Raw genomic sequence first — 25,686 nt, 5'->3', positions numbered from 1 at the left:
ATTACGATATTCCTCCACCATAAGTGAAGGCATTTTAATAAACTTGGGGAATGGTCGCTCATGGACAGGTGGCCCTAACTCTTATTTAAAAAATTAAAAAAAAAAAAAAAAAGCTGATACATTGTGTGCTATTGTTTTTCAACAATCTCTATTAATAGCCTAGTTTATTATATTTAGACTATGTTGTTTATTAGCTAATCTTGGAAGTTGTTTTGATTAATGCTGTTGTGAGTTACAAGATGTCTTTATATATATGTATGTTTGGAAGTGTAAAGTCGAAAATATTTAGAATCAATCAAACAAGTTGTTGACTGAAGTCTCTCTGCAATACTCTATTATCCTATTATTTTCCAACAACTGGTACCAGTGTGAGCCAGGTTGATCTGAATGGTCGTTAATGGCTAATATCGGAACATCTACAATAGTTCCCATCTTTGGGGGTGAGAACTATGATTATTGGAGCATCAAAATGAAGCCTTTCTTCTTATCTAAGGATCTCTGGAATGTGGTAGAAAAAGGTGTTTCAACCTCTGTAGAAGGAGCCTCAGATTCTGCTCAACTCAAATAGGAGAATACTAAGGATGCCAAGGCTTTGTTCATACTGCAACAAGCCGTGAGTGAATCCATTTTTCCTAGATTGATGAGGGCTTCTACTTCAAAGGCGACTTGGGAAATTATGCAGTTGGAGTTTCAAGGAAATGCTAAAGTAAAAGTAATCAAGCTTCAAGGATTAAGAAGAGAGCTTGAAAACTTAAAAATGAAGGAATCAGAAGATGCAAATGATTATTGCTCGAGATTGATGGAAGTTGTCAATCAAATGTGTGCCTGTGGTGAAGAAGTTGATGATCAAAGAATCGTTCAGAAGATCTTGATTAGTTTCTCAGAAAAATATGATCACGTTGTTGCTGCAATTGAAGAATCAAGGGATCTACAAACCTTGACTATTAACGAATTGATGGGATCATTGTAAGCTCATGAACAAAGAATTGCAAGAAGAAGTGATCGTGGGCAGAAAATTAAAACTCTAAGAAGTGATCGTGGTACTGACTATAACTCTAAGGAGTTTGAGAAATTCTGTGAAGAAGAAAGGTTGGAGCATCAACTAACTGCTGCATACTAGCGCCAATATAATGGAGTTTCTTAACGCAAAAACAGAACATTGATGGAGATGGCAAGATCTATGTTGCTGGAAAAGTGTTAGTCTAAAAAATTCTGGGCTGAAGCAGTTAAGACTGCTGTATTTTTGCTCAACATAGTACCAACAAAAGATGTAGAAAATCAGACACCTTATGAGGTTTGGAGTGGCATAAAACCCTCTGCATGTTTTCTATGAGTGTTTAGCTGTATATGCTATATTCACGTTCCATGTCAGAAAAGGCACAAGCTGGAAGAGAAGACTGAGAATGGCATTTTTCTGGGATGCAACACTATGTCAAAAGGTTTCCGGATCTTCAACATGGAAACTAAGAAGCTTGTTACCAGCCGTGATGTGAAATTCAATTAGCATACTTCTTGAGATTGGGAAGCTGAGAAGGTGATTCAACAGAATGTTGAAGTTCAAATTGATCAACCACCCAAGATAGAAGAAGAGTTGGAGGATGACATTAGCAGTCCTATGGAGGATGAGACAAGCAGTCCTACATCAACTCAACAATTAGCCTCTTCTAATAGAGATGATGATTCTTCACTAGAATCTCCTATAAGAAGAACAAGATTATTAAGTGAAATCTGTGAACATTGCAATTACTCTTCTCTTGAACTAGAGAATTTTGCAGCGGCTTCAAGGGAAGAAGTTTGGGTGAAAGCAATGGAGGAGGAGATAAAAATGATTGAAAAGAATGGAACTTGGGAATTGGTTGCTCGACCTGCAAACAAAGAGATCATTGGAGTTAAATGGATCTTCAAGATCAAGTTGAATCTAGATGGTTCAATCTTGAAGCATAAAGCAAGGCTAGTAGCCCAGGGCTATGTACAACAGCCAGGAGTCAACTACAACGAAACCTTTGCACCAGTTGCAAGGATGGATACAATTCGAGCACTTGTTGCACTTGTAGCTCAAAAAAGTTAGAAAATTTACCGACTTTAAGTTAAGCCAGCATTCTTAAATGAAATTCTGGGGGAAGAAGTTTATGCTTATCAACCAAAGGGCTTCATAGAAGAAAAAGGAAAAGTTTTTAGATTGAAAAAAACATTATATGGGCTGAAACAAGCACCTCGAGCCTGGTATGGGAAGATAGATGGATATTTTTCAGACCAAGGTTTTAGGAGGAGCAAAATTGAACCAACTCTGTACATAAAGTCTCAAGGTAATGCTGAAATTCATTGTATCTTTGTATGTTGATGACTTGATCTTTACCGAAAATAATCTAGTGATGATTGAGAAGTTTAAAAAGGATATGATGGCTAACTTTGAGATGAGTGACTTGGGATTGAAGCATTATTTTCTCGTAATGGAAGTGAGCCAAGAAGAAGATGGAATTTCCTGTTTACAGAAGAAATATGCAGAAGACTTGCTGGAGAAATTCAACATGTTAGGTTGTAAGTCAGTAGCAACACCGTTGGTTCCTAATGAGAAATTGAGAAAAGAAGATGGTGTCAAGAAATTGGATGCATCAACCTACAGGAGTCTTGTAGGAAGTTTGTTTTACTTGTGCAATACCAGACCAGATATCTTGTTTGTCACAAGTTTGTTGTCAGGATTTATGCAAAGTCCGAGTCAAGTTCATTTTGGAACTGCTAAGAGAGTTCTCAGATATTTGCTAGGAACAATCAGCTTTGGCATATCGTATGAGAAAAGACTAGAATCAAAATTAGTTGGCTTCACTGACAGTGATTGGGCTGGATCTATTGACGACAAGCGGAGTACTTCAGGACATTGTTTTGGTCTTGGATCTGGTATGTTTTCATGGAGTTCGAAGAAGCAAGGAAATGTTGCTTAGTCCACTGTTGAGGCTGAATATGTTGTTATAGCTGGAGCAGCAAATCAAGTCATTTGGTTAAAGTGAATTTTGGAGGATATGGGAGAAAATCAGCAAGGTCCAATTGAGATTTTTTGTGACAACAAATCTGTTGTTGCTATTGCTAAGAATCCTGTCCATCACAGTCGCACTAAGCACATAGCAATCAAGTATCATTCTCTGCGTGAAGTGGAAGCAAGTGGTGAAATTGAGCTAAACTTCTGTCGCTTTGAAGATTAACTTGCAAATATCTTCACAAAAGCTATTCCTAAAGACAAGTTTTAGTTTCTTATATTGATGCTTGGAGTTTCAGAAAAGCACATCAAGGAGTATTGCAGCTGATGAGTTGTGTGCTACTCTTTTCAATATAATAGCCTAGTTTATTATAATAGCCTAGTTTATTATATTTTGACTATGTTGTTTATTAGCTAATCTTTGAAGTTGTTTTGATTAATGCTGTTGTGAGTTACAAGGTGTCTTTATATATTTGTACGTTTGGAAGTGTAAAGTAGAGAACATTTAGAATCAATCAAACAAGTTGTTGACTGAAGTCTCTATATATGCAATACTCTATTTTCCTGTTGTTTTCCAACAGAGATGAAGTCTAAATTCGTTGGATTCTGCATGGTTATCAAATGAGATGAGATTTTCTTTCTAAAATCTGCATGTAAAGTTTTGCTCAAGGGACATGAAAGAGAAAGCCAATGACAGAGCTACAGGGACTGGAAACATGTTAACATGGAACAAGCCAGCAACAGGCATTTGAATGTTCAACCGGGATGTACTGGAAGCAAAACAAGGCATATTGGAATTGTCAATATAGATGAAAATGAACTGCTTTAGAAACCTAGAGAGATGGGATTTGTGGAGGCACTGCAAAGGGATCACATTAATATATTACACTCTGTAAACGACCGGTAGCTGTGTGGTTAGAGGTTTCTCGACACTAACACAATCTAATGATATGGTTCTATGTCTATGGGAACGGATAAAGGGAATAAATATTGTTTAAGATGTTATGAAGCAGGGTATAGCTGACGAGCCAACCAAGGATTGTAAACCTCTTCCATGTTTGTCTTTGAACATTCAAATGATTGTTTTAAAAACTCCAATTTATTCTTATTGATTGACATGGAATGATTTTAATATGTTACCACAAATAAATCAGCTTCTCTTCCATATTCTACAATGACTGATCACTTGTTATCACAAAAATCAAGTAAGAACCCAAAAAGAATTAATATATTACTTTCCCCCATATGGGTGGGGAACTCAGCCTAAATCCCCCCATGTTATTTCAGGTACATAGCCAGCTAGCTTCAGCAGCCCATCCAACTGAGCTAGCACCAAGTAAATTTCATTATTAGGCATTTGAAGGTAGTAGGGTTGAGATATTATATCTTCTAATAATAAAAAATAATTACATTCTGCCTATTTTTTTAAGACTTGACCGTTAAGATTAAACTAAAGTTGTCTTTTCAATCTTGAATTTATATATTATCATAATTTTGTTTTTAATTTAAAGTTCAGTCATCGCAATCTGCGACTGTTGGCAGTCATGAGTGCAGTTCTCGTATTGCACCGATGGACTATAAAAGTTGTCGACATTTCCATGATGCATTTCAGTGTTTTGCACCATTGGATAAAACAAAGGCCTCCCATCCAAATGCATGCTCTGGGTGGAAACTACATTTTCAAAAGGTAGAGACGAGAAAGATGTCGGTAATTGGAGTTGGCCAATATTTTTCTCCAAGGGCCTCAAATTTGTAATTGTATCATCATTTTACTGATCACCATGGGTTTGGAATCCAACTAACTGCCCATCAGTGTGGTTTAGATCAGGCACAGTGATTCTTGGCTCAATATGTGGATGTTCATTGTGAGACGTTGCAGGCAATTGATCAGCAAATTTTGATCTTAAATGGCCTCTTTTTCTCCTATTTTGTTTTTCCCATGTATCTTTCTCTTGGACAAGAGTCATATTGTGTCGATTTTCTGAAGTTTCGACGACATCTGTCAGTTGATATCTCTGATCATCTTTAAGTGAAATAGAACCAACACCATCTACATCAACTATAAGAGATTGAGTACTCTAACAAATAGCAGAAAACTTGTTATTTTACAACTTGTTGGCCATCAAGTGGCATATTATAGCTTTTCATTAATTTGTATAATCTAGTTTCATATATCAAATTTTAAGATCGATCAGCTCTTTTGCAATTGTGTTCATAGGGTGATGGTCGTTGAGGATCTAACTGTTCATAAGATTTGATTTGTAAGATTTAAAATTAAAATTTATCTTTTAAATTAAATTATGTCATTTAAGCACTTTACAAAGTGTGCTCTACACACCGATTTAAGAACATAATTTTTTTTCTATTTTTTTACTGTACAATAGATATATAGGAAATATATAAGTTGTTTTTTCCCTTTTCTTGTGCCTTCGAATTTTTCCTGAATTCTTATAACATGTCAATTCATATCATAATCTTACTTGGTAAAACTCGGGACCATGAGATTGAGAACCTGAATGCATCTAAACCCGTTTCCTTCATAATCCCAATGTGTCAAAAAAAAAAGTAGAAGGATAAAAATATTGTTGCAAAATCATATATCCAGAATTTCCAAAAGCTAGAAATTTCTAAGTCATGATCGAAATGGACTTCAATAGCTAATATGTACTCAAAGGTTAATATGAGTGACTCTACTTTTTTCTTTTTGTACTGTGCACGATACCTTATAGTACTCAAAGGTTATTGATCGACTGCTACGTCTCCATTACTGCCTGCATCTTGTATCCTATCTGCAATTTCACCATAGAAATGCGTCAACTAAAACTAGCAAATATCTTCAACATGATCTAAGTAGGTTCATTCAACTTGATTTTCAAAGAAGGATTGATTTTAATTATGAGAAAAGATTTTAATAACTGTGAATTGTGTAATCACAACGTAATTATTTTTTTAAAATGTGTGTGATTTTTATTAATAAATTCTATTATTTTTTAAAATAATTACACGACGATTATATACTTTATAATTATATATAAAATTACTCTTTTAATATACCTTCAGCCACTAGCATCTTAAAACTGCATTTTTTGTTATTATTCTATATCACTCTTTCACACTTCATTATGCGTTACATGTAGCTGCTTTCAAGAATGTAGGCCCATCTAGCCCTTTGCTCAAACCAACTAACAAACCAAAAAGCTTAACACCCCCATTCTTCAGAGACGTGTGAATTTAATATTCCTCATGTGGTGATGGGAAGTCAAGCTTGGAATGAATTTAAAAAAAACAAACTACACTATGCATGGAATGGTAGTTGGCATGTTTGCATGTCGTCTTTCCTTTGGTTGCTTTCCCTTTTTTGTTTGATTCCTTTTCTCCAATACATGATGTTGAGTGTCGGCCACATGCTTGTGTTGGGTAAAGTGATTTGCGAATAACGCACGTGAATGAATGAGTTGGCCTCCACTAACTCGCCTTGATCTCAATGATTTATTTATTTTACTATTTTCTCATTAATTTCTTCACTTCAGTTTTGCTTTTAGCGTCGAAACAAAAGCTCATCAGAATCTTATCTCTCCTCTATTCTTATCACTTTGCTTCATTTCCCTTGATTCCTTCCATTACAAAGCAGAAACCATAACCATGGCTGAGCTTGCAGGCATATTTCTCTCCCCACTCCTCCAAACGTTTTTTGAAAGGGTGACATCTGGTGAATTTGTTGACTTTTTTCGTGGACAAAAACTCGACCAAGCACTCTTGGAAAAACTGGAGACATCATTGTTGTCTGTGAATGCTGTGTTTGAAGATGCAGAGGAAAAACAAGTGGCAAATCCCAACGTGAAAAACTGGCTCGATAAGTTGAAAGACGTTGTCTATGATGCAGAGGACATCTTGGATGAGATTGATACCGAAGTCATGCGTTGCGAGTTGGATACAAGCAAGGTACGAAAAGCCTTCTCTAATTCTTTATTTAACCCTTTTGTCAAGAAAATAGAACCAAAGATAAAACAAGTGCTTGACAGATTGGAGTATCTTGTAAGACAAAAGAAACATATGGGTCTAAAAGAAGGCGTTCATGGGAAACCATCCGAAAGATTGCCCACAACTTCTTTGGTTGAAGAATCTAGTATATGTGGTAGAGAAGATGATAAGGAGAAAATAATTAATTCCTTGTTCTCAGATGATGTAAGTGGCAATAAGTTGTTTGTGATTGCTATTGTTGGTATGGGGGGACTTGGCAAGACCACCCTTACTCAACTCGTATACAATGACGAGAGCGTGGAGAAACATTTTGACCTTAAAGCATGGGCTTGTGTTTCGGATGACTTTGACGTCTTTAAGATAACAAAAGCAATTTTGAAGGAAGTAGGTTCCTCTGCTAATGGTGATGATATGACTCTAAATTGGCTTCAAAATAAACTAAAGGAGAGTTTGATGGGAAAGAAATTTCTACTTGTTTTAGATGATGTTTGGAATTATAATTCTCTTAATTGGGAGGCCTTAAGTAATCCCTTCAGATTTGGAGCACAGGGGAGCAGAGTTTTGGTAACCACACGTGAAAAACGAGTAGCATCGGTTATGTAAACTACTTTAACTTACAATTTGACGACATTACCAAAAGAAGAATGTTGGTCACTTTTTGTAAGACATGCGTTTCATGGTAGTATCTCCGATATGAATCCAGAGCTAGAAGCAATTGGAAGACAGATCGTGGAAAAATGCAAAGGCCTCCCTTTAGCAGTCAAGACAATTGGAGCTCTCTTGTCGTTTAACGTAAATGCTGATAATTGGAATGAAAAATTAAAGAGCGAGTTGTGGGACATGTCGACTGAAATTATTCCTGCTCTAAGATTAAGTTATAAATATTTGCCCTCACATTTAAAGCGATGCTTTGCTTATTGTTCGATATTTCCAAAAGATTATTTTTTCAAAGAAGAGGAATTAGTCTTATTGTGGATGGCTGAAGGTTTCTTGCAAATGTCCAACAACAAAACAATGGAGCAAGTTGGTCATGATTACTTTTTTGATCTGGTATCGAGATCATTATTATTACAATCAAGTCATGTATATCTGGGCAATTATTCAAGTCCTTCAACATTCGGAATGCATGATCTTGTCAACGATTTAGCAAGATTTGTATCTGGGCAATTTATCTTTAGATTGGAGGGTGGCAATTCGCTCCAAGTTACAAACAAGACTCGCCATATATCAATTGTTGAAACCATCCCAAAGACGTTAGATGCACTTTACGAGGCCAAGGGATTGCGCACTTTTCTCCCAATATATGGTGGAATATTCCCACATGTTTCGTTGCCCAAGTTGAGATTTTTACGAGTGCTTTCCTTTGCAAGGAATAGAAATTTAACTGAGTTGCCTGTTTCAATTGGCAAAATTAGACATTTAAAATATTTGGATCTGTCTTTCACACCAATTAGAAAACTACCTGATTCTATATGTAAATTGTGCAATTTGCAAACATTGAGATTACGGTATTGTCGGAATCTTACCGCATTGCCTAGAGATATGCATAAACTTGTTAGTTTGCGTTATCTTGTTTTGTATGGAAGTGCCATAACGGAGATGCCGTTACATCTGGGTAGACTAAAATGTTTACAGACTTTGGATATATTTGTTGTCAATGAAGAACATTGTGGATCGAGCATTGGGGAGTTGGGAAAACTTGAAGATATTGGGGGGAATCTCTCTATTACAAAGCTCCAAAATGTCAAATCTCATGCCGATGCTTTGGATGCAAGGTTGAAGGATAAGAAGCACCTTGAGGACTTGATGTTGGGATGGGACGCTATAAGTAGCAATATTTCAGAAAGTGATCAAATAACTGTATTGGAGAATCTCCAACCCCATACAAACTTGAAAAGACTCCGTATCGACAATTATGGTGGTAAAAGCTTTCCGGATTGGATCGCTGATCATTCGTTTTCTAAGATAGAAAATCTTTCTCTCTATTATTGTAAATATTGCCACATCTTGCCATCATTTGGACAACTACACTCTTCAGCGGCTCTCTATCAGTGGGTTTCATGGAATTGCTAAAGTGGGTATGGAGTTCTATGGTAGCGGTTCTTCCACGTTTAAGCCATTCGAAGCCTTGAAATATCTAAGGTTCGAAGACATGCCAGATTGGGAAAATTGGTTATGTTTTGATTCTGAAAATGAAGGTGAAGCTTTTCCTCGTCTTGAAGTGCTTAAGATTGTTAGCTGCCGCAAGCTAACAGGAGTGTTGCCCATCCATCTTCCTTCTTTAGCCATACTTAAGATTGTTGGATGTTTACAGCTGGAGGCATCACTCCCAAGGTCTCCTAATCTACGTCAATTGGAGTTAACAAATTTTAAGGAGGTTCCGTTAAATGAATTGCCATCTGGATTATTGAAAAAAGTAGTACTTGGAGGATCTGATACATTACGGTCCCTACCGAAGGGAATGATGGATTCCAGCAGTCCTCTTCAAAGATTGGAAATCCATGGTTGTTGCTCGCTCATGTTACTTCCGGATGATGGTCTACCCTCCGCATTAGAAACTCTTAAGATCTCAAACTGTAAGAAGTTAGAATTCCCAGTGCACTTCAACTATTCATCCCTCAAAGAGTTGTACTTGCAAAATAGTTGTGATTCTCTTAGGTGCTTTCCATTAAACTTAATCGCAGATATCAATATTTTTACCATCGAGAGATGTGAGAATCTGGAGTCTCTTATTGATTCAGGACAACATGAAAGTGATTCAGCCGCCTCGATTATAAGAATCAAGAATTGCCCTAATTTCCTATCATTTCCTGATGGAGGATTGCGTGCCCAAAAATTGAAAACATTTGAGATACATGATTGTGGGAGTTTAAGGTCATTGCCTGACAAGATGCACCTACTCCTTCCATCTCTTGAGTCGCTATCTATCAGCAAGTGTCCAATGCTGCAATCATTCAGTGAAGGGGGCTTGCCTACAAATTTAAAATCGATTTCCATCAAAGATTGTGACAAACTCGTTGCCTCTCGAACGACATGGGGTCTGCAAAAACTCCCCTCTCTTCAAGAAGTGTCAATCGGTGGCAAATGCGAAGATGTGGAGTCTTTTCCGGAGCCAACGTTGCTGCCCATGACTATGACCAGTCTTACCATCTCAGGATTTCCGAATATGACATCTCTAGACAAGAAGGGCCTTCAACACCTCACCTTTCTTGAAAATTTGTATATCCGTAACCTCCCAGGGCTAAAGTTCACGCCAGAAGAGAGATTGTTTGACTCCATTTCTACTCTGATCCATCTTACCATCGATGAAATTCCAATTATGACGTCTTTAGACATCATGGGTATTCAACACCTCACCTCTCTAAAGACGATGGAGATCTGTGATTGTCCTAATCTGAAGTTCTTGCCAAAAGATGGATTTCCTGCCTCCATTTCTTCTCTAGAGATCAGCGGATGTCCACTGTTGGATAAACAATTGCAAAATAGAAAAGGAAAAGAATGGCACAAGGTTGGTTACATCCCCAACTTATGGATGAATTATTAAGGATTTGAATGGCTTCTTATAAAAGCCAACCATATGAACTACAAGTGGATGGCAGCGACTTTACATGATTCACCTTTCAAAGTTAGGTATGTATTAGCTTTTCCAACCATTTATCAATATAATTCGATTATTTTTATTTTTAGCAAAAAATGATTTATACAATTATCAAATAGACAAACTTCCCGCGGTCTCTTTGTAAAAATGTAAAATAAAAAAATTATTTGCTTTTAGTGGAATTCATTTTTTTTATAAAGAACTGAGTTGAAACTCGTATATTTGAGACTTGTACATAGCGTTACTCTTTTATTTTTTTTAAGTACGCTTAAATCTATCTTTGATAGGAACATGTTGTTGAGTCTCTTTCGTATGGTCTGCCCGTTTCTTTCGATTGCATGCGTTTCAATAGATCTCAGTTTCAGTACTAAAAAGACAATTAATGGAAAAAAAAAACGTTTATATCATTGATCCACAGTACTGGCCATAAAATATATATATATATATCAATGAATGAGCAATATGCAACTTTATTTGCTTATGTTTACTCGTTAGAGATTTCCTGTGTGATTTTTTATTAAGAAAGAAAAGTTGCCATGTAATTTCTAAAAGAAGATGGTCATCTTGTTCAGAATTTCACAACAAAATATATTTGAAAGCAGGTGGCCAACCTTTACCTGTTGCTAAAATTGAGGAAGTTTCTGTTAAGATTAACAACTCCGCTTCTACAACAAATCAAATGTCAGTGCCAGGAAAAGCTTGATCAGTAAGTCCTTATAAAGAAATATCTTCAACATCGAAATCCGATACCATTTCTTTTCCTAAGAAAAATCAACTAGATTTCGAGAATTCAAGAAAGAGAAAATTCAAGAAATCTGAATGCAGTTTGATATGATCATATTTTTATGGTTCAGTAGTTTTGGCACTGTCCTAGCAGGTTGATAAGTTACAAAAAGATGGGTTTTTTATTTCAGTAACTTGCGGGCTTTTTTAGTAGTATACATGGGATCCATTGTTTTAAAAATAAATCTATTTACGAGTCTTTTTACTTACGCACCAAATACACTCAATATATTAGCATATGTATAAATATAGTTTTGTTTCTTCCAAAGTAGCTCTGACATGAAGATTTTGCAGATCATGGTGTGCTTGATTGATGAGTTGTATACTTATATAGCAAAGTGTCCTAAACAACTATTTTCAGTTGCACAACTTATCTGTAGAAATTGCCTGTTTCCAGCTTCTTGGTTCGATTGCAATGTTTCTTTCCTAACAATCTCTGCTCTCAGCGGTTATTTGTTTTTGTTTTTCATATTATTGTTATGGATGGAAAGCTGCAGTGAAAGCAAGTTTATGCAACTTCTTGGCATTCAACAGAAGTTTGGCTAAAAGTTTGGCTAAAAGCTCGTTAGTCACTGGTATATATTATAAACTAATTATTTGCTATGGTTTTTCCTTCAAAACTCAATATGATTTATGTTAATGAGGGAAATGATTTGACTGATCTCTTTTCCAATCTACAGACTATTGCACCCTCATTTTCGTTGCACAATGGAGGAGATCAATGCTCTGGCTAGAGATGCACTTATCAATGCAAGTGGCACCATTGACTCTGCATTCGCAACTGGCAAATGTTTCATGGAAATCTGCTCTGCCGCCTATGATCTCCAGTGGCGGTTCGACCAGGAGTCACTTCCTGCTGACCTAATTAGAAGGTACCTAGTTTCTAATTAGCCAATCTTTTAGATTTTCAAAAATAAAAAATCAAATAAAAGAGTTTTCCTCCAAACCGATCCTCCAACCCATTTAAAAACTTTTCATGTGTCATTTGAGCATGCAAAGAAACACATATTATAGCTTTTCAGTAATGTGTATAATCTAATTCCCATATATCAAATTTTAAGATCGATCGGCTCTTTTGCAATTGTGTAAGCAGGGGAATGGCCGTTGAGGATCCAACTGCTCCTCATGCACTAAGGCTAACAATCAAAGACTACCCCTACGCTTAATATCAATGGAGCCCTTTTTCATGAACAAGGGTATGCTGGTATTGGTGTGTGATACTCAGGGACAGTGCAGGAGAGATTATCATGACAGCAACAAAAAGAAAGGCAGCAGTTCAAGAATCTTCTGATATAGAATTGCTTGCTATTTTTAGAGGCTTACAATTATGTCTACCACTTGGAATACACAATTTGATCATTGAAAGTGATACTCTCTTAGTGGTGACAGAAGTTCAAGACTCACAACCATCGGATTCTTTGTTAGGAAATCTGGTCTTAGATGTCCAACAGACGATGCAAAGATTTCGGCAGTGCACAATTGAACATGTTTTCAGATTTTCAAATGCTGCAGCACACACACTTGCTATATATGCAAAAAATGTTGATGATTTAGTTGTTTGGTGGGATTTTAAAAAAAAGAAGTTAAAAAGCAATGATCAAATTCAGAAGAAATCTTATGGTACTGGATTATGGTACTTCTGCTTTGTGTAGAGCAAAAGATCTCGAATTCCTCTTGGATATAGATGAAGCCAATCTGAAGCAGCCAACAACTTAGAGAAAACAGAGGTCAACACTGAATAACCCGTTCCATTTGTGCTTGTTTGTAAAGTGAGTCAGCCCAAAGGTCTTGCTTCAATGCTACTGAGGATGTTTCTATTTGGAAAAAGAATAAAGAAATTGATATATTTTGGTCCATGATTGCTTTAAAATTCAAAACTTCTGACATATATAGAACACAGCTGTGGACCAATGGGGATTCCATTGTGGTCAGCTGCCATGCACAGCAAAGACATGTTATCGTTAATATTGGAACATAAACCAACGTAATCATTACTTCCGAGTGTTGAGTTTTCACATACAACGAATCTGTCAAGTAGCTTGCATTTCCAGCATTATGTTGAGGTGCATAGGCTGCATAATAAGCAGTATAGTAGTTTAATCCGATAAATTCAAATGACCTGTTTATGAGCTTAGATTGTTCTTTGGTAAATTTGGGTAATTGGTTTCCAACCAGAGATCGCATGCCATGTGGATAGTCACCATTGATCAAGGGGTTCATTATCCTGCAACAATGCATTGAAATTACAGTTTTCATAACAAATATTCGTGATTGCAACTAGTACACTATAATTATTTTCCATCATCTATCTATGATGCATACTCATGATATTGTATGCATTGCAAAACATGCTTGTACATGTTGGATATTATCTAGGACTTTTTAAGCCAACATTTTAACTTCATATAAAAGTTGAACCTGATACTTTTGCCTGTACGCTTTAAAAGCAGCTGCATGGGCAACAAGTTGGTGGTGTATCACCAAATATGGTTCTGTTCCAGAATTTCCTTTAGTGCAATACTGATTTTGCCAATCAGAACATTGCCCTGGCAGTATAGCCCCAGATGCATAACCACCTACACTGTAGCTCGTTGGCTCATTCAGTATGTACAGTGCTTCACCCGATCGCCAAATTCCTTGAAAGTGTGAAATTTTATATAATGAGATGCAAAGCGATTTTTGCTTCATTCAGTTAAATGACTTAAAAAATGCTTTATGAGGTTAGTCAGGCAAATAGAAAGGAAACCTCAGTATAGTCCCAAAAATCATTCCTTTATTATCAAATGCAAGAGTAGAAGATCATAATTTTGTGTGTCACTTACACAATGTGTGGACTCAAGAACCACCTAATCAGACGGATAGAGGATCATAATTTTCTGTGTCACTTACACAATAAGTGGACTTAAGAAACCACCATAATCATCTTCCAAGGATTGGGGAAGATCAAAGTAAAAGAGTGTCACAAAGGGATCTTGACCTGGCATTTAATTATCATGAACTCAAGGGCAGATTATGAGGAGCTGAAAAAATAGATGATATATGATGGAATAATTGGACTGAATCAGGACCTTTGGCTAAGTTCATTGATGAGGTTGTTGTAGTATTTGATTCCTTCCATGTACACACCGCCACTTAGCTTTCCATCTGACACAAACATAGAATAAATGCTACCACGTGTAATTCCAAACCATGATAAAAACTTGATGATGTCCATTTTTGTATGCATTTTTTCTTCTTTCTCCCCTTTCTTTCCTTCTCATTTTTCTCTGAATTCTTATAACTGGTCAGTTCATATCATTATCTTACTTGGTAATCGGAACCATGAGATTGAGAAGCTGTACGTATCTAAACCCCTTTTGCTTCATAGTCACAACACCTTCCTGTGTAAAAAAAAAAATGAGAAAGATCATAAATGTTTCAAAATCAACTAGAATTTCCATATTTGATCATCTTTTATATCATGCTAGGCTTAAAAACTAGAAATTTCAAGTTATCAAAAATGACTTCAATAGATAATATGTACTCAGAGGTTAATATGAGTGACTCTCCTTTTTTCTTTTTGTACTGTGCACCATACCTTATAGTGGTGGTATTGATCAATAACTACGTCTCCATTACTGCCATCTTGTATCTTATCTGCAATTTCATCATAGAAATGCATTTAGAATACATTAAAGGAGTATTTTTCTATAATAATTAGGGCTATAACTATCAGTGATCAGCTAAAACTAGCAAATATCTCCAACATGATCTAGATAGGTTCATGCGGACCTACGGTTTCAAAGTTGGCATGCAAGGTAATTCAGCCAAGGGAATGCAGCCTATCTTAAGAGCAAAGAATCTAAATGCATATTTCACAGACGGGGGGGAGTAGGACTCCAATTATTTCTTGAAGCTATTTTTGATCAAGAATATGTTGGAAATATTTTCAAAATAATTAATTATATATTATATTTATTAAAAATATTTTTGGGTTGATTTTAGAAATCGTGAATTATTTTGGAAAGAGTATATATGGAAAGTTTATAAGGTTTATTTTATTTTGGGTCTATATTTACATCATAAGCCATTCACTGGCTTAAGACTGGTTTGGATTCAAAGATGAGATGAGATGGTTTTAGATAAAAGATGGAAGTTGAGCTAAATTTGTATGAGCTAAATTTGCCATAACCCAAATCCAAGGCTACCAAAGCTAGTTCTATGAGCTAAATTTGTATGAGCTAAATTTACCACCCAAGGCTACCAAAGCAACATGGTTTTTAAGAGATTTTGGGGGAAAAACCCCAAACCACCACATGCTTTAGGAGTATTGTGTTAAAGACCTAACTATTGATCCAAAAGTCCTGTGATTATTGGATACTAATTTGGTTAAACCTTTAGCCCTCAAGATCATAAAATTCTACAATGCTTTCGACTTCGACGTCCATGACATCCTACACTATCGACACTTACCCAGTTGTAGTCCTTTCCCTTTTAGCAGCTTTGCTCATCTATTAGTATTTAATGACTTAACATTATGCCCATATTGTAATTGTAATTCAAAAAAACACACATGGACACACTTTAATTACATGCTTTCTTGTCAGAAATCTAGAAACAAAACTATATCGTGATTCAAAAAATCATAGAGGAATGCAGAAAAGTAGAGAAGACAAACTTGGTAAGACGATGATGCCATCCCAAAAATGAAACTGGTAGGAAAACTGCTCCTATTGAGTACAACATGATTATGGTAATGAATTGGTGTTGAAGCAATGATGTTAGTGAATGAGTAGAGAAGAACTAAGAGAAGATAGCTCTGAAATGCCATCCTCAGTGATCAGTGGCAGTAGCTGGGGCCTTTTTTTAATTATTGTTATTAAATTTTATAGGAAGACCTATTATTCTGATAGGTACAAGATTCAAATATACACAACTTTTATAAAAGGGAGCGCCTAGGAACCGAATGAGGTGAAAATTAAATCTTACACCCTTCAATAGCAAACAACAACGTCAACTCTCTTTTTGTTATGATGGATGCAAACGTAGCGAATCTGAAGCTTTGTCAAGACCATCCTCTCAAGCGCTCTCTAGTAGTGGTGCTACCCGCTCCCTACGAGACGGGGCCACCCCCTATGCATGGGCGATGGTGGAAATTTTTTCCCCGCAATCTGCCCCCATTTATGCAGGGGCGGGGTACCTCGTTTGTTGCACAGGGTGAAGAGGTGGACCTCCATCCATCTGCCCCATCCCCCCACTCGGCCTTTGGCCCAGTTAAGTTATATGGGCCCAAAATGGCTCGAAAACACATTCAAACCTATTTTTAGACCATTTTGGACCTAAAAATATAAATATATTTAAAAACTGAAAATAAAAAATAAATTATATGGATATAACTGTTAACTATATACTCAGTTTTAACTAATACTATTAAGTATTAACTAATAATCATCACTAAGACTTAAAGCTATTATAATTATACAAATTTAGAGAACTAATAAATTATTACAATATTACAAACTCATCTAAAAATGGTAAATATTACCAATTGTATTATTAACTGTTGTAGCAACATTACAATTAATTGTAAATTTACAAAATCATAACATTTCAAATTTGATCAATTTGGAGTGGCTGTGAGTTCACTGAGTTGTGTTGACTGCTGTGAGACTGTGAGACTGTGAGAATCGATATCGTAAAACCTACAATGTTAATAAGTTAAAAATAAAACAAATTAGAATTATAAAGTTATAAACATAAAACAAAGATTTAAAATATATTAAAAATACTAGCCAATATGAGATTGGGTCATTGGGATGAAGATGAGCATAGTTCATTTGGTCCTTAGGATTAGGATTCAACATAAGTCTAATTTCTAGCCTAGGTTGGCTATTATCTTGTAATGATCTTAATATTAGACTTTTTTTGAATTGTTCTTCTAAGTGCACATTTAACTGTGGGGTACCATGTTTCCTATAGTGGTATCCATAAATTTTTCCACAATGGTTACACTTTGCTTAGGAGTTATTAGGGTCACCACCCTCTAGTTTGGTGAACTGAGACCAAATTATGAAATCAGGTTTCTTGGTGGGCCTGAGAGTGGGGCAAGGTGTTAGGGCAGGGTTAGGGGTAGGGATACCCTAGATAGGGGAACTCGCACTAGAATCTACCGGATATTCCATGAACTAAACAATGACAAGAAATTTGAAATTATAGTAAACATGACAAATAATGAACATCCAAACAAGTTCCATGCATTACAAATGAACATTCACAAACATGCATTGCAAATGAACATTCACAAGCATGCATTACAAAACGGATTTTTCAGCTTTTCTATTCTTTTGCCATGAAGTTCCTTCCACCCCCAATTCGTTTAAGAAAAACCTCAGGAAAAAAAATCATTTCAAAAAAAAAAAAAAAACGAAGAAGAAAAGGTTCCCCTTTCAATTTTGTACATTCTGAAAAAATCAAAAATCTTACGAAAGAGTACGTATATATTACTCTTAAAAGGTAATATCCCATCAAGGATTAACAGGTAAAGTAAATTGAGAATTTTTTTCCCAATTTAGTTCATACAGCTTCATTTGATTTTATGCACACCAAAAGCCTAAGAAATAAACTTCAACTTCTCCAACAATAAACTTCAAATGATCTCTAACTCTCTATGCATACCGAGACCCTAAAAATTTCAATCAAAGTTCAAACAATTTACATGCACATTTATCCTCCACGACACATAATTCATAATCTCATTCTCATTTAATCCCATCCTCCATCATTCATATTGCATAAATATTTCTTTTTTTTTTTCTAAAAAAAAAGATGAGATTAAGAGAAATCGGCCTTACCTTTGTTGTGACAAACGGCAACTTTGGCGAGATTCATAGACGGTGATGATTCACAAAAGTATCACAAATGGCGAGAGGACTTACGACAGGTGAAAGGGGAAACTTGTTGGCTGCTAAAATTGAGGAAGTTTCTGTTAAGAATAGCAACTCCGCTTCTACAACAAATCAAATGTCAGTGCTAGGAAAAGCTTGATCAGTAAGTCCTTATAAAGAAATATCTTCAACATTGAAATCCGATACCATTTCTTTTCCTAAGAAAAACCAAATAGATTTCGAGAATTCAAGAAAGAGTAAATTCAAGAAATCTGAATGCAGTTTGATATGATCATATTTTTATGGTTCAGTAGTTTTGGCACTGTCTTAGCAGGTTGATAAGTTACAAAAAGATGGGTTTTTTATTTCCGTAACTTGCGGGTTTTTTTAGTAGGATACATGGGATCCATTGTTTTAAAAATAAATCTATTTACAAGTATTTTTACTTACGCACCAAATACGCTCTACACATTAGCATATGTAAACATATAGTTTTGTTTCTTTCAAAGCAGCTTTGACATGAAGATTTTGCAGATCATGGTGTGCTTGATTGATGAGTTGTATACTTAAATAGCAAAGTGTCCTAAATAGCTATTTTCAGTCGCGTAACTTATCTGTAGAAATTGCTTGTTTTCAGCTTCTTGATTCGATTGCAAAGTTTCTTTCCTAACGATCTCTGCTCTCAGCGGTTATTTGTTTTTGTTTTTCATATTATTGTTATGGATGGAAAGCTGCAGTGAAAGCAAGTTTATGCACTTTCTTGGAATTCAACAGAAGTTTGGCTAAAAGCTCATGTCCTTGCCCATGACTCTAGCTATCACCAGCTCGTTAGTCACTGGTATATATTATAAACTAATTATTTGCTACGGTTTTTCCTTCAAAACTCAATATGATTTATATTAATGAGGGAAATGATTTGACTGATCTCTTTTCCAATCTACAGACTGTTGCACCCTCATTTTCGTTACACAATGGAGGAGATCGATGGTCTGCCTCGAGAAACACTTATCAATGCAAGTGGCACCATTGACTCTGCATTCGTAACTGGCAAATATTTCATGCAAATCTGCTCTGACCCCTATGATCTCCAGTGGGGGTAAGACCAGGAGGAGTCACCTCCTGTTGACCTAATTAGCAGGTACCTACGGCCTACTTCCAATTAGCCAATCTTTTAGATTTTCACAAATAAAAAAATCAAATAAAAGAGTTTTCCTCCAAACCGATCCTCCAACCCATTTAAAAAATTTTCTTGTGTCCTTGAGCATGCAAAGAAACATATTTTCGTAATGAAGGGACACATGACATCATATACCGTTTCTAAATTTAGATTTTTAAAAAGGCATCTCTTTTTTTTTTTTTAACATGTTGTTTATTTATTAGGGACCCCCTTTATGGTAGGGGAAAACCACTACAACGACCAAAACAGAGCAATAACCATTGAAAATCTAATCAACTAAGAAAACAGAGCAATAGCGAACACTAACTAACCCAGCGGTATATTGGGAAGAACAGATCTTTCCAAACGTAAAATTCCTTTGAGTATCATAGGCAGTCCTGAGCAGATCTCCATTGATTACTAGCACCCTCCGCCCCAAGCCTTGCCAAATAATCTGCAGATTTATTCCCTTCCCGAAAAATGTGAGAGCTACGAACGTTAAGGCCCTGCAACTCCTCCATTACCTCATCCCAATAATCCTCCAGGTACCAGGTTGCACATTTTTTTTCCAATAGCCACTGCACTACTAGCAAGGAATCAAGATCGACAATGATGTTAAAGCCCGAGACCCACTAGATATCTGTCAAATTTGTGGTAAAAAGGGCCATGTTGCTCTTAAGTGCTGGAATCGATTTAATCACTCGTATCAGCTTGATGATATTCCTCAAGCTCTAGCAGCAATGACATTGGAAAATTTTTCTCCTGATAATGAATGGATTGCAGACACTGGAGCGTCTGCTCACATGACAGGTAATCTAGGTATGCTTGAAAATTTACGTCACTATTTTGGTACTGATGCTGTTATTATTGGGGACGGTAGCTCCCATGCTATTACTCATATTGGTGATACGTACATAAATAATGGTAATACTAGAATTAAGTTACGTGATGTTCTTTTAGTGCCAGCACTTGCAAAAAATTTGTTATCTATTGGGCAACTTACCAATGATTATCCATATAACTGTGAATTTTATGGTGTTGGTTTTGTTGTTAAGGAACGAGAGACCAACCGTGTCCTAATGAGCGGACGCCGGAAGGGTAATCTTTACACCTTATCTGCACCTTACAAAGCGCACTTCTCCACTTGTTTCTGGACTGCCTCTGAAGACGTGTGGCATCAACGTTTGGGTCACCCTCAGGCCTCTGCTATCCAAATCCTAAAATCCAAAGGACTTATTCAAATTATTGGCTCCAATAAATCTCAGTCTGTTTGTGAAAGTTGTCAGCTAGGCAAATTGAGCAAATTTCCTTTTTTACCCTCTTCTAGTTTAACTCATGCTATTTTTGATAAAGTTTATTGTGACTTGTGGGGACCTGCCCCTGTTATTTCTGTTGGTAAATTTCATTACTATGCATGCCTAGTTGATGCTTTTTCTAAATTTATGTGGTTTATTCCACTTCAAAAAAAATTAGAATTTTTCTCAACCTTTTTATTTTTTGAAAAATATGTAGAACCACAATTTAATAAAAAAATCAAAGTTTTTCAAACCGATGGGGGTGGTGAATTTGCTAATACTCAGTTTACCTCTCATTTAAAAAATCAAGGCATTATTCACCAGTTTTCATGTCCTTATACCCCTTAACAAAATGGTGTTGTGGAACGTCGTCATCGTACCATTCGTGAACTTGGTATGACGATGCTCTTCCACAGTGGTGTTCCAAAACGTTTTTGGGTTGAAGTCTTTGTCACTGCTACTTTTTAAATTAATCGTCTCCCCACTACTACTTTAGATTTACAATCACCGTTTTCAATTCTTTATGAAACTTTTCCTGATTATCGGTCCTTGCGTGTTTTTGGCTCCAAATGTTATCCATATACTTGGGACACCAAGCACAATAAATTTGATCCAAAAACCTTACTCCGTGTCTTTTTAGGCTATAGCGATCGGCATCGTGGGTATAAATGCTATCACCCACCTACTTGTCGTACTTACATCTCTCGTCATGTTGTTTTTTATGAACTTAATTTTCCTTATAAACAATCTGGGAACCTTCATTTACCCCCACCCTCTAAGCCGACCTTGTCTATTTTTGACCTCTAGGTGGCGCCTCCTTCGGTACACCCTCCCCCTACTACTTCCTCCCCTCTTCCCGAACTAAATATTCCCTTACCCACACCCATCACCTCTTCCGCTACTATACCCAACTCCCCCCTCTCCACCTTCTCCACTCCTGCACTCCCATTTTCTCCTTCAACGCCCTCTACTTCACCTTCCCCAAATCCACCTCCATCCATTACCCCTACTACTTCCTCCCCTCTTGTGCGTTAGAAAAAGGAAGTGAAGTTGCGAAACTAAGATTTTGGATAAGCATTTCATATACAAACTTTGATATTTTCTTATAGTTATTTCCTTTGGTTTTCTTTATAGGTATTCAAAAATTTTCTTTGATTTTCTCAGTATCCAAACCAATGATAAGTAGAAAAACCTAGCGGTAATAAAAAAAAATAAAATTCACTGACACAAAATAGAGAATTAAAGAGGACCTATGATGAGGTGAAAATTTAAAAAAAATGAAAACATTTTCGTTTCCATTTCTTTTCTCTCTCCTAATGATTGAGGAAGAAATCCAAACGATGTAAGGAATTTTAACATGTTATTGAGAAGAGTAATGCTACATACAGTCATAGAATGTGCAAACGCCATGTAGTCGTTTTGAAAAAGAGTGGGGTTTACTATTAAAAAACAGGACCAAATGAGGGAAAAATTTTACGTTGCCACTAAAGGTCACCCAATACGTGCAGTTTTTGCGACCAATGTTTTTGCGGCAACATTGTTAGTTGTTGCACAAGACAAAATTGTTGCATTTCGGTCCCACTATTTTCAGGGAATACTCATTCATCATGAAAAAGCATCTTTTTGCATTGACTAAAGCGTCGCTTAATGGATTTTTTGCAGCAACTTTATATTGCCGCTAAGGATCTTGGTTTATATCTGATTATTGAGACAACATAAGTGGCTGCAACTTTTTTAATCGTATAAAAATCGATCAGACCTAATTTTTTCTCCTAGCCTTTGATGGTGAAATTCACAATAATATAATAAAAATTACAATGAAATTAAAATTAAGACGAAGCCAGTTTGGACTGAGGCACGGAAATCTCGCTTTCTTTAAGAAGATTCAAGCCCTCTGCAGTGTACAAAGTCTCAAATTAACCGGTGCAGCAGAAATCTTCTTGACTTGACTTCTCCAAGATACAATAGTCCAATTGATCGTCGTATGACTCAAGCTACTCTGCACAAGTGGGAGAGCCCAAAGCTCCGCTCAAAAGAACACATTTCTTTTATCTAAAAATACTCTAAAAAATATTTACTCACTAAACTTATTTTTCTTATCTCACTTTCTCTAAAGTATAGGACTGATCTCACGTACTAACTGCAAGACTACACAAATATATAAACCGGACAAAAAACGACTCTAGACATCATAGACATAACGGAAAAAAACAATAAAAACAACCAACTTAAATTAGCCTCTTAAAAGACCCTTCGGCCTTCGATGCCAACGTTCTTCCTAGTGAATTAAACGGCAACTGAACAATAAAGAGAAATAAAACCTTAAGAACGTTAAAGAAATTAACCTTACAACGTCTAAGGCATAAAAACCACTTGAATATCAAAAACCGGTTTGAATACTTAAAGACCAAAACTCTCCCCAACGGCAATGTTATTAATTACCAACAAAATATGAGAGAAACTCAACGGTAAATAATAAACATTATTAAAAAATACCAACAGCCTTCACATTGATCGCGATCTTCCTTTGGATTTTTTCATTGCCCCTCCACACACCAACCACGCGCTCCCGCATCGTCAAAGCTTCGCCCTTTAAGTCTCTCTCTCCTCCGTCTCTCTATCTCGTTCTCTCTCTATCTTTCTCCATGTTTATCTCTATTTGGTTTTTCTAGATCTATGAAATTGCTATTGTGATATTTTTCATTTGCTTTGGTTGTGAACACTTTCATTTAACATCGCTTTCGATTGGCATTGCATTCGTTGACATTGCATTCGTTGACATGTTTTTAATTCCCAAAAGATCAACGTGTTAACGGAAGCTACCTCGTTTGTTTTCTTAATTCAACTCATCTCATCTAATCATTATAATTTTTTTAAATTTTTACACAAAATAAAATAAACAATTCAAAATTTTCAAATCTCAAAACAAAAATAATATTAAAAAAATATATTCTAATAATATTTTATTCAACTTTTAACTTTCATCTTAACTCATCTCATCTTATTTCAAAAAACAATCGAGACTTAAATCAATAATACGGCCCCTTTTTGTTAATTATTTTCTTATATATCAAATATATACACAACATTTAGTCAGTCCATGTTTGTAACATGGTCAAATTGTGACATTCTTATTTTATATTAGTCAAATGTTTTGTTTGAATGTATTTTTGTGTAGTGGTAATATCTTAGGAATTTGGGAGTTGGTTTTGTTCAAGCTCAAAACATTTCAGATAAAAACATAAATAAAAGTCAACTCTTAAAAGTGGATGAAAAAAAATGGATATTGCGTATTTTTGCAAAAATTGGATAGTTTAAAACTTTTCCGATGACAATTGTAACCAAAATAACTAATTGCTATAATTATATTATCAGTTGGTACATGACATCACCCACTTTCTGGCAAAAACATTTACATAACCGACCACATAATATCATTGAAAATTAGACTTATGTCGACGCTAATGCATATTTGCGACTAATTGTTTTTGGTCCGAATTGCATTTGATGTTTGCGGCTTCAATTTAAGTTTTGCGACTTCAATTTAAGTTTTGCGACGACACCACATTAGCTGGTAAAGGCTCTTATTGCCTACTGTCTATAATTTTTGTGGCCAACATAACATGCATCAGTGACAACATTAACCACCACAATAGGCTTGAGAATTTGCGACCATGTATATATATATCGCTGCAAGATACCTTTTGTGGCACTTCTTTCACGGCCATAAAAAACCGATGGAAATACCATCTTGTGGCGAAACTAGCTACTTATTGCAGCCATTTTGGACGCCGCAAATACATTTATTTCTTGTAGCGGCCCAAGCATGCACTTTTGCAATACTTCCCTTCATAGCTTCAAGCAACAAGAGTGATCGGCCGTTTTGGACATATTGTCTAATCATTCACCCAATGAGGAATATCTTGGGGAGAAAAGTGAGAGATCGTAGGCTGAAGATCCGTTCATAAAGGAAGCATTTGAGAGGTTCCATGGGAGATTGAGGGAAGATAATTGATAAAAGGAATGAGAACAATAGTTTGAAGAATAGAGTAGAAGCTAGGGTTATGCAGTATGAGCTTTCAAAGCCATTTTCCAACCCTGCGTAACAGGAAAAGGAGTTCCATATAGGCTTATAGCATTTTCATTTGAATTCGAAGAGACGGTATGTTTCAAACTTGGTGGTTTTGAATGGTTTCCAATATAGCCTAATTTGTATTTATAAAATTAACATGATTCGCTTGTTAGGATAAGAAAAAAATTTGACAATCTTGTAAAAAAAATTTAAAATATTTTTTGAGTTATTCTATTCTCAAACCGGTATATAGAGCACATTATCCATATCACTTAAATGGTAAGATTTTATTTGTAAGATTCAAAATTTAAAATTTTATCTTTCAAATCAAATTATGTCATGTAAATACTTTACGAAGTGTGTTCTGCATGTTTAAGAATATAATTTTTTCTATTTTTCTTACTATATAGTAGATGTATAGGAAAGATATAAGTTGTTTTTTCCCTTTTCTTGCCTTTGAATTTTTCCCGAATTCTTATAACATGTCAATTCATATCATAATCTTACTTAGTAAAACTAGGGACCATGAGATTGAGAACCTGTATGCATCTAAACCCATTTCCTTCATAATCCCAATGTGTCAAAAAAAAAAAAAAAAGAGAGAGAAGGATCATAAATATTGTTGCAAAATCATCTAGAATTTATGATAATCTTTTATATGAGTTATGATCAAAATGGACTTCAATAGCTAATATGCTCAAAGGTTAATATGAGTGACTACTTTTTTTTCTTTTTGTACTGAGCACCATGGCCTTATAGTGATGTTATTGATCAACAGCTACGTCTCCATTACTGCCTGCATCTTGTATCCTATCTGCAATTTCATCATAGAAATGTGCATGCATTTAGAATACATTAAAGGAGTATTTTTCGATAATAATTTGGGCTGGGACTATGAGTCAACTAAAACTAGCAAATATCTCCAACATGATCTAGATAGGTTCATTCGACTTGATTTTCAAAGAAG

The 25,686-nt window shown here is 35.7% G+C and overlaps 2 protein-coding genes and 2 pseudogenes across 2 annotated transcripts; 3 read left to right on the top strand and 1 right to left on the bottom strand.

Moving 5' to 3' along the window:
- The first annotated feature begins 2,309 nt into the window (after positions 1-2,309).
- On the top strand, positions 2,310-2,939 carry LOC109006933 (uncharacterized mitochondrial protein AtMg00810-like). The gene has a single exon (XM_018986380.1). The coding sequence runs from the start codon at positions 2,310-2,312 to the stop codon at positions 2,937-2,939; it is 630 nt and encodes a 209-aa protein (XP_018841925.1).
- A 3,492-nt stretch (positions 2,940-6,431) lies between these two features.
- Positions 6,432-12,032, top strand: LOC109004177 (annotated as a pseudogene).
- Positions 9,033-12,224, top strand: LOC118343740 (putative disease resistance protein At3g14460). Its single transcript, XM_035690098.1, has 3 exons — positions 9,033-10,460; positions 11,153-11,256; positions 12,014-12,224. The coding sequence occupies exons 1-3, from the start codon at positions 9,033-9,035 to the stop codon at positions 12,222-12,224; spliced, it is 1,743 nt and encodes a 580-aa protein (XP_035545991.1).
- Positions 12,215-15,823, bottom strand: LOC118348464 (annotated as a pseudogene).
- Positions 15,824-25,686: the final 9,863 nt, after the last annotated feature.

The sequence above is a fragment of the Juglans regia genome, chromosome 5 (assembly GCF_001411555.2).
Source record: "Juglans regia cultivar Chandler chromosome 5, Walnut 2.0, whole genome shotgun sequence".
Classification (NCBI taxonomy): Eukaryota; Viridiplantae; Streptophyta; class Magnoliopsida; order Fagales; family Juglandaceae; genus Juglans; species Juglans regia.
This window is presented reverse-complemented; position numbering and strand designations above follow the sequence as displayed.

Bases quoted from the DNA above. Each gene is read 5' to 3' on its own strand.
- LOC109006933 (XM_018986380.1), top strand. From the start codon at position 2,310: ATGCTGAAATTCATTGTATCTTTGTATGTTGATGACTTGATCTTTACC.
- LOC118343740 (XM_035690098.1), top strand. From the start codon at position 9,033: ATGGAGTTCTATGGTAGCGGTTCTTCCACGTTTAAGCCATTCGAAGCC. The intron at 10,461-11,152 runs GTTGGTTACATC...ATTTGAAAGCAG, and splicing joins AAGGAAAAGAATGGCACAAG to GTGGCCAACCTTTACCTGTT. The intron at 11,257-12,013 runs GTAAGTCCTTAT...TCCAATCTACAG, and splicing joins TGCCAGGAAAAGCTTGATCA to ACTATTGCACCCTCATTTTC.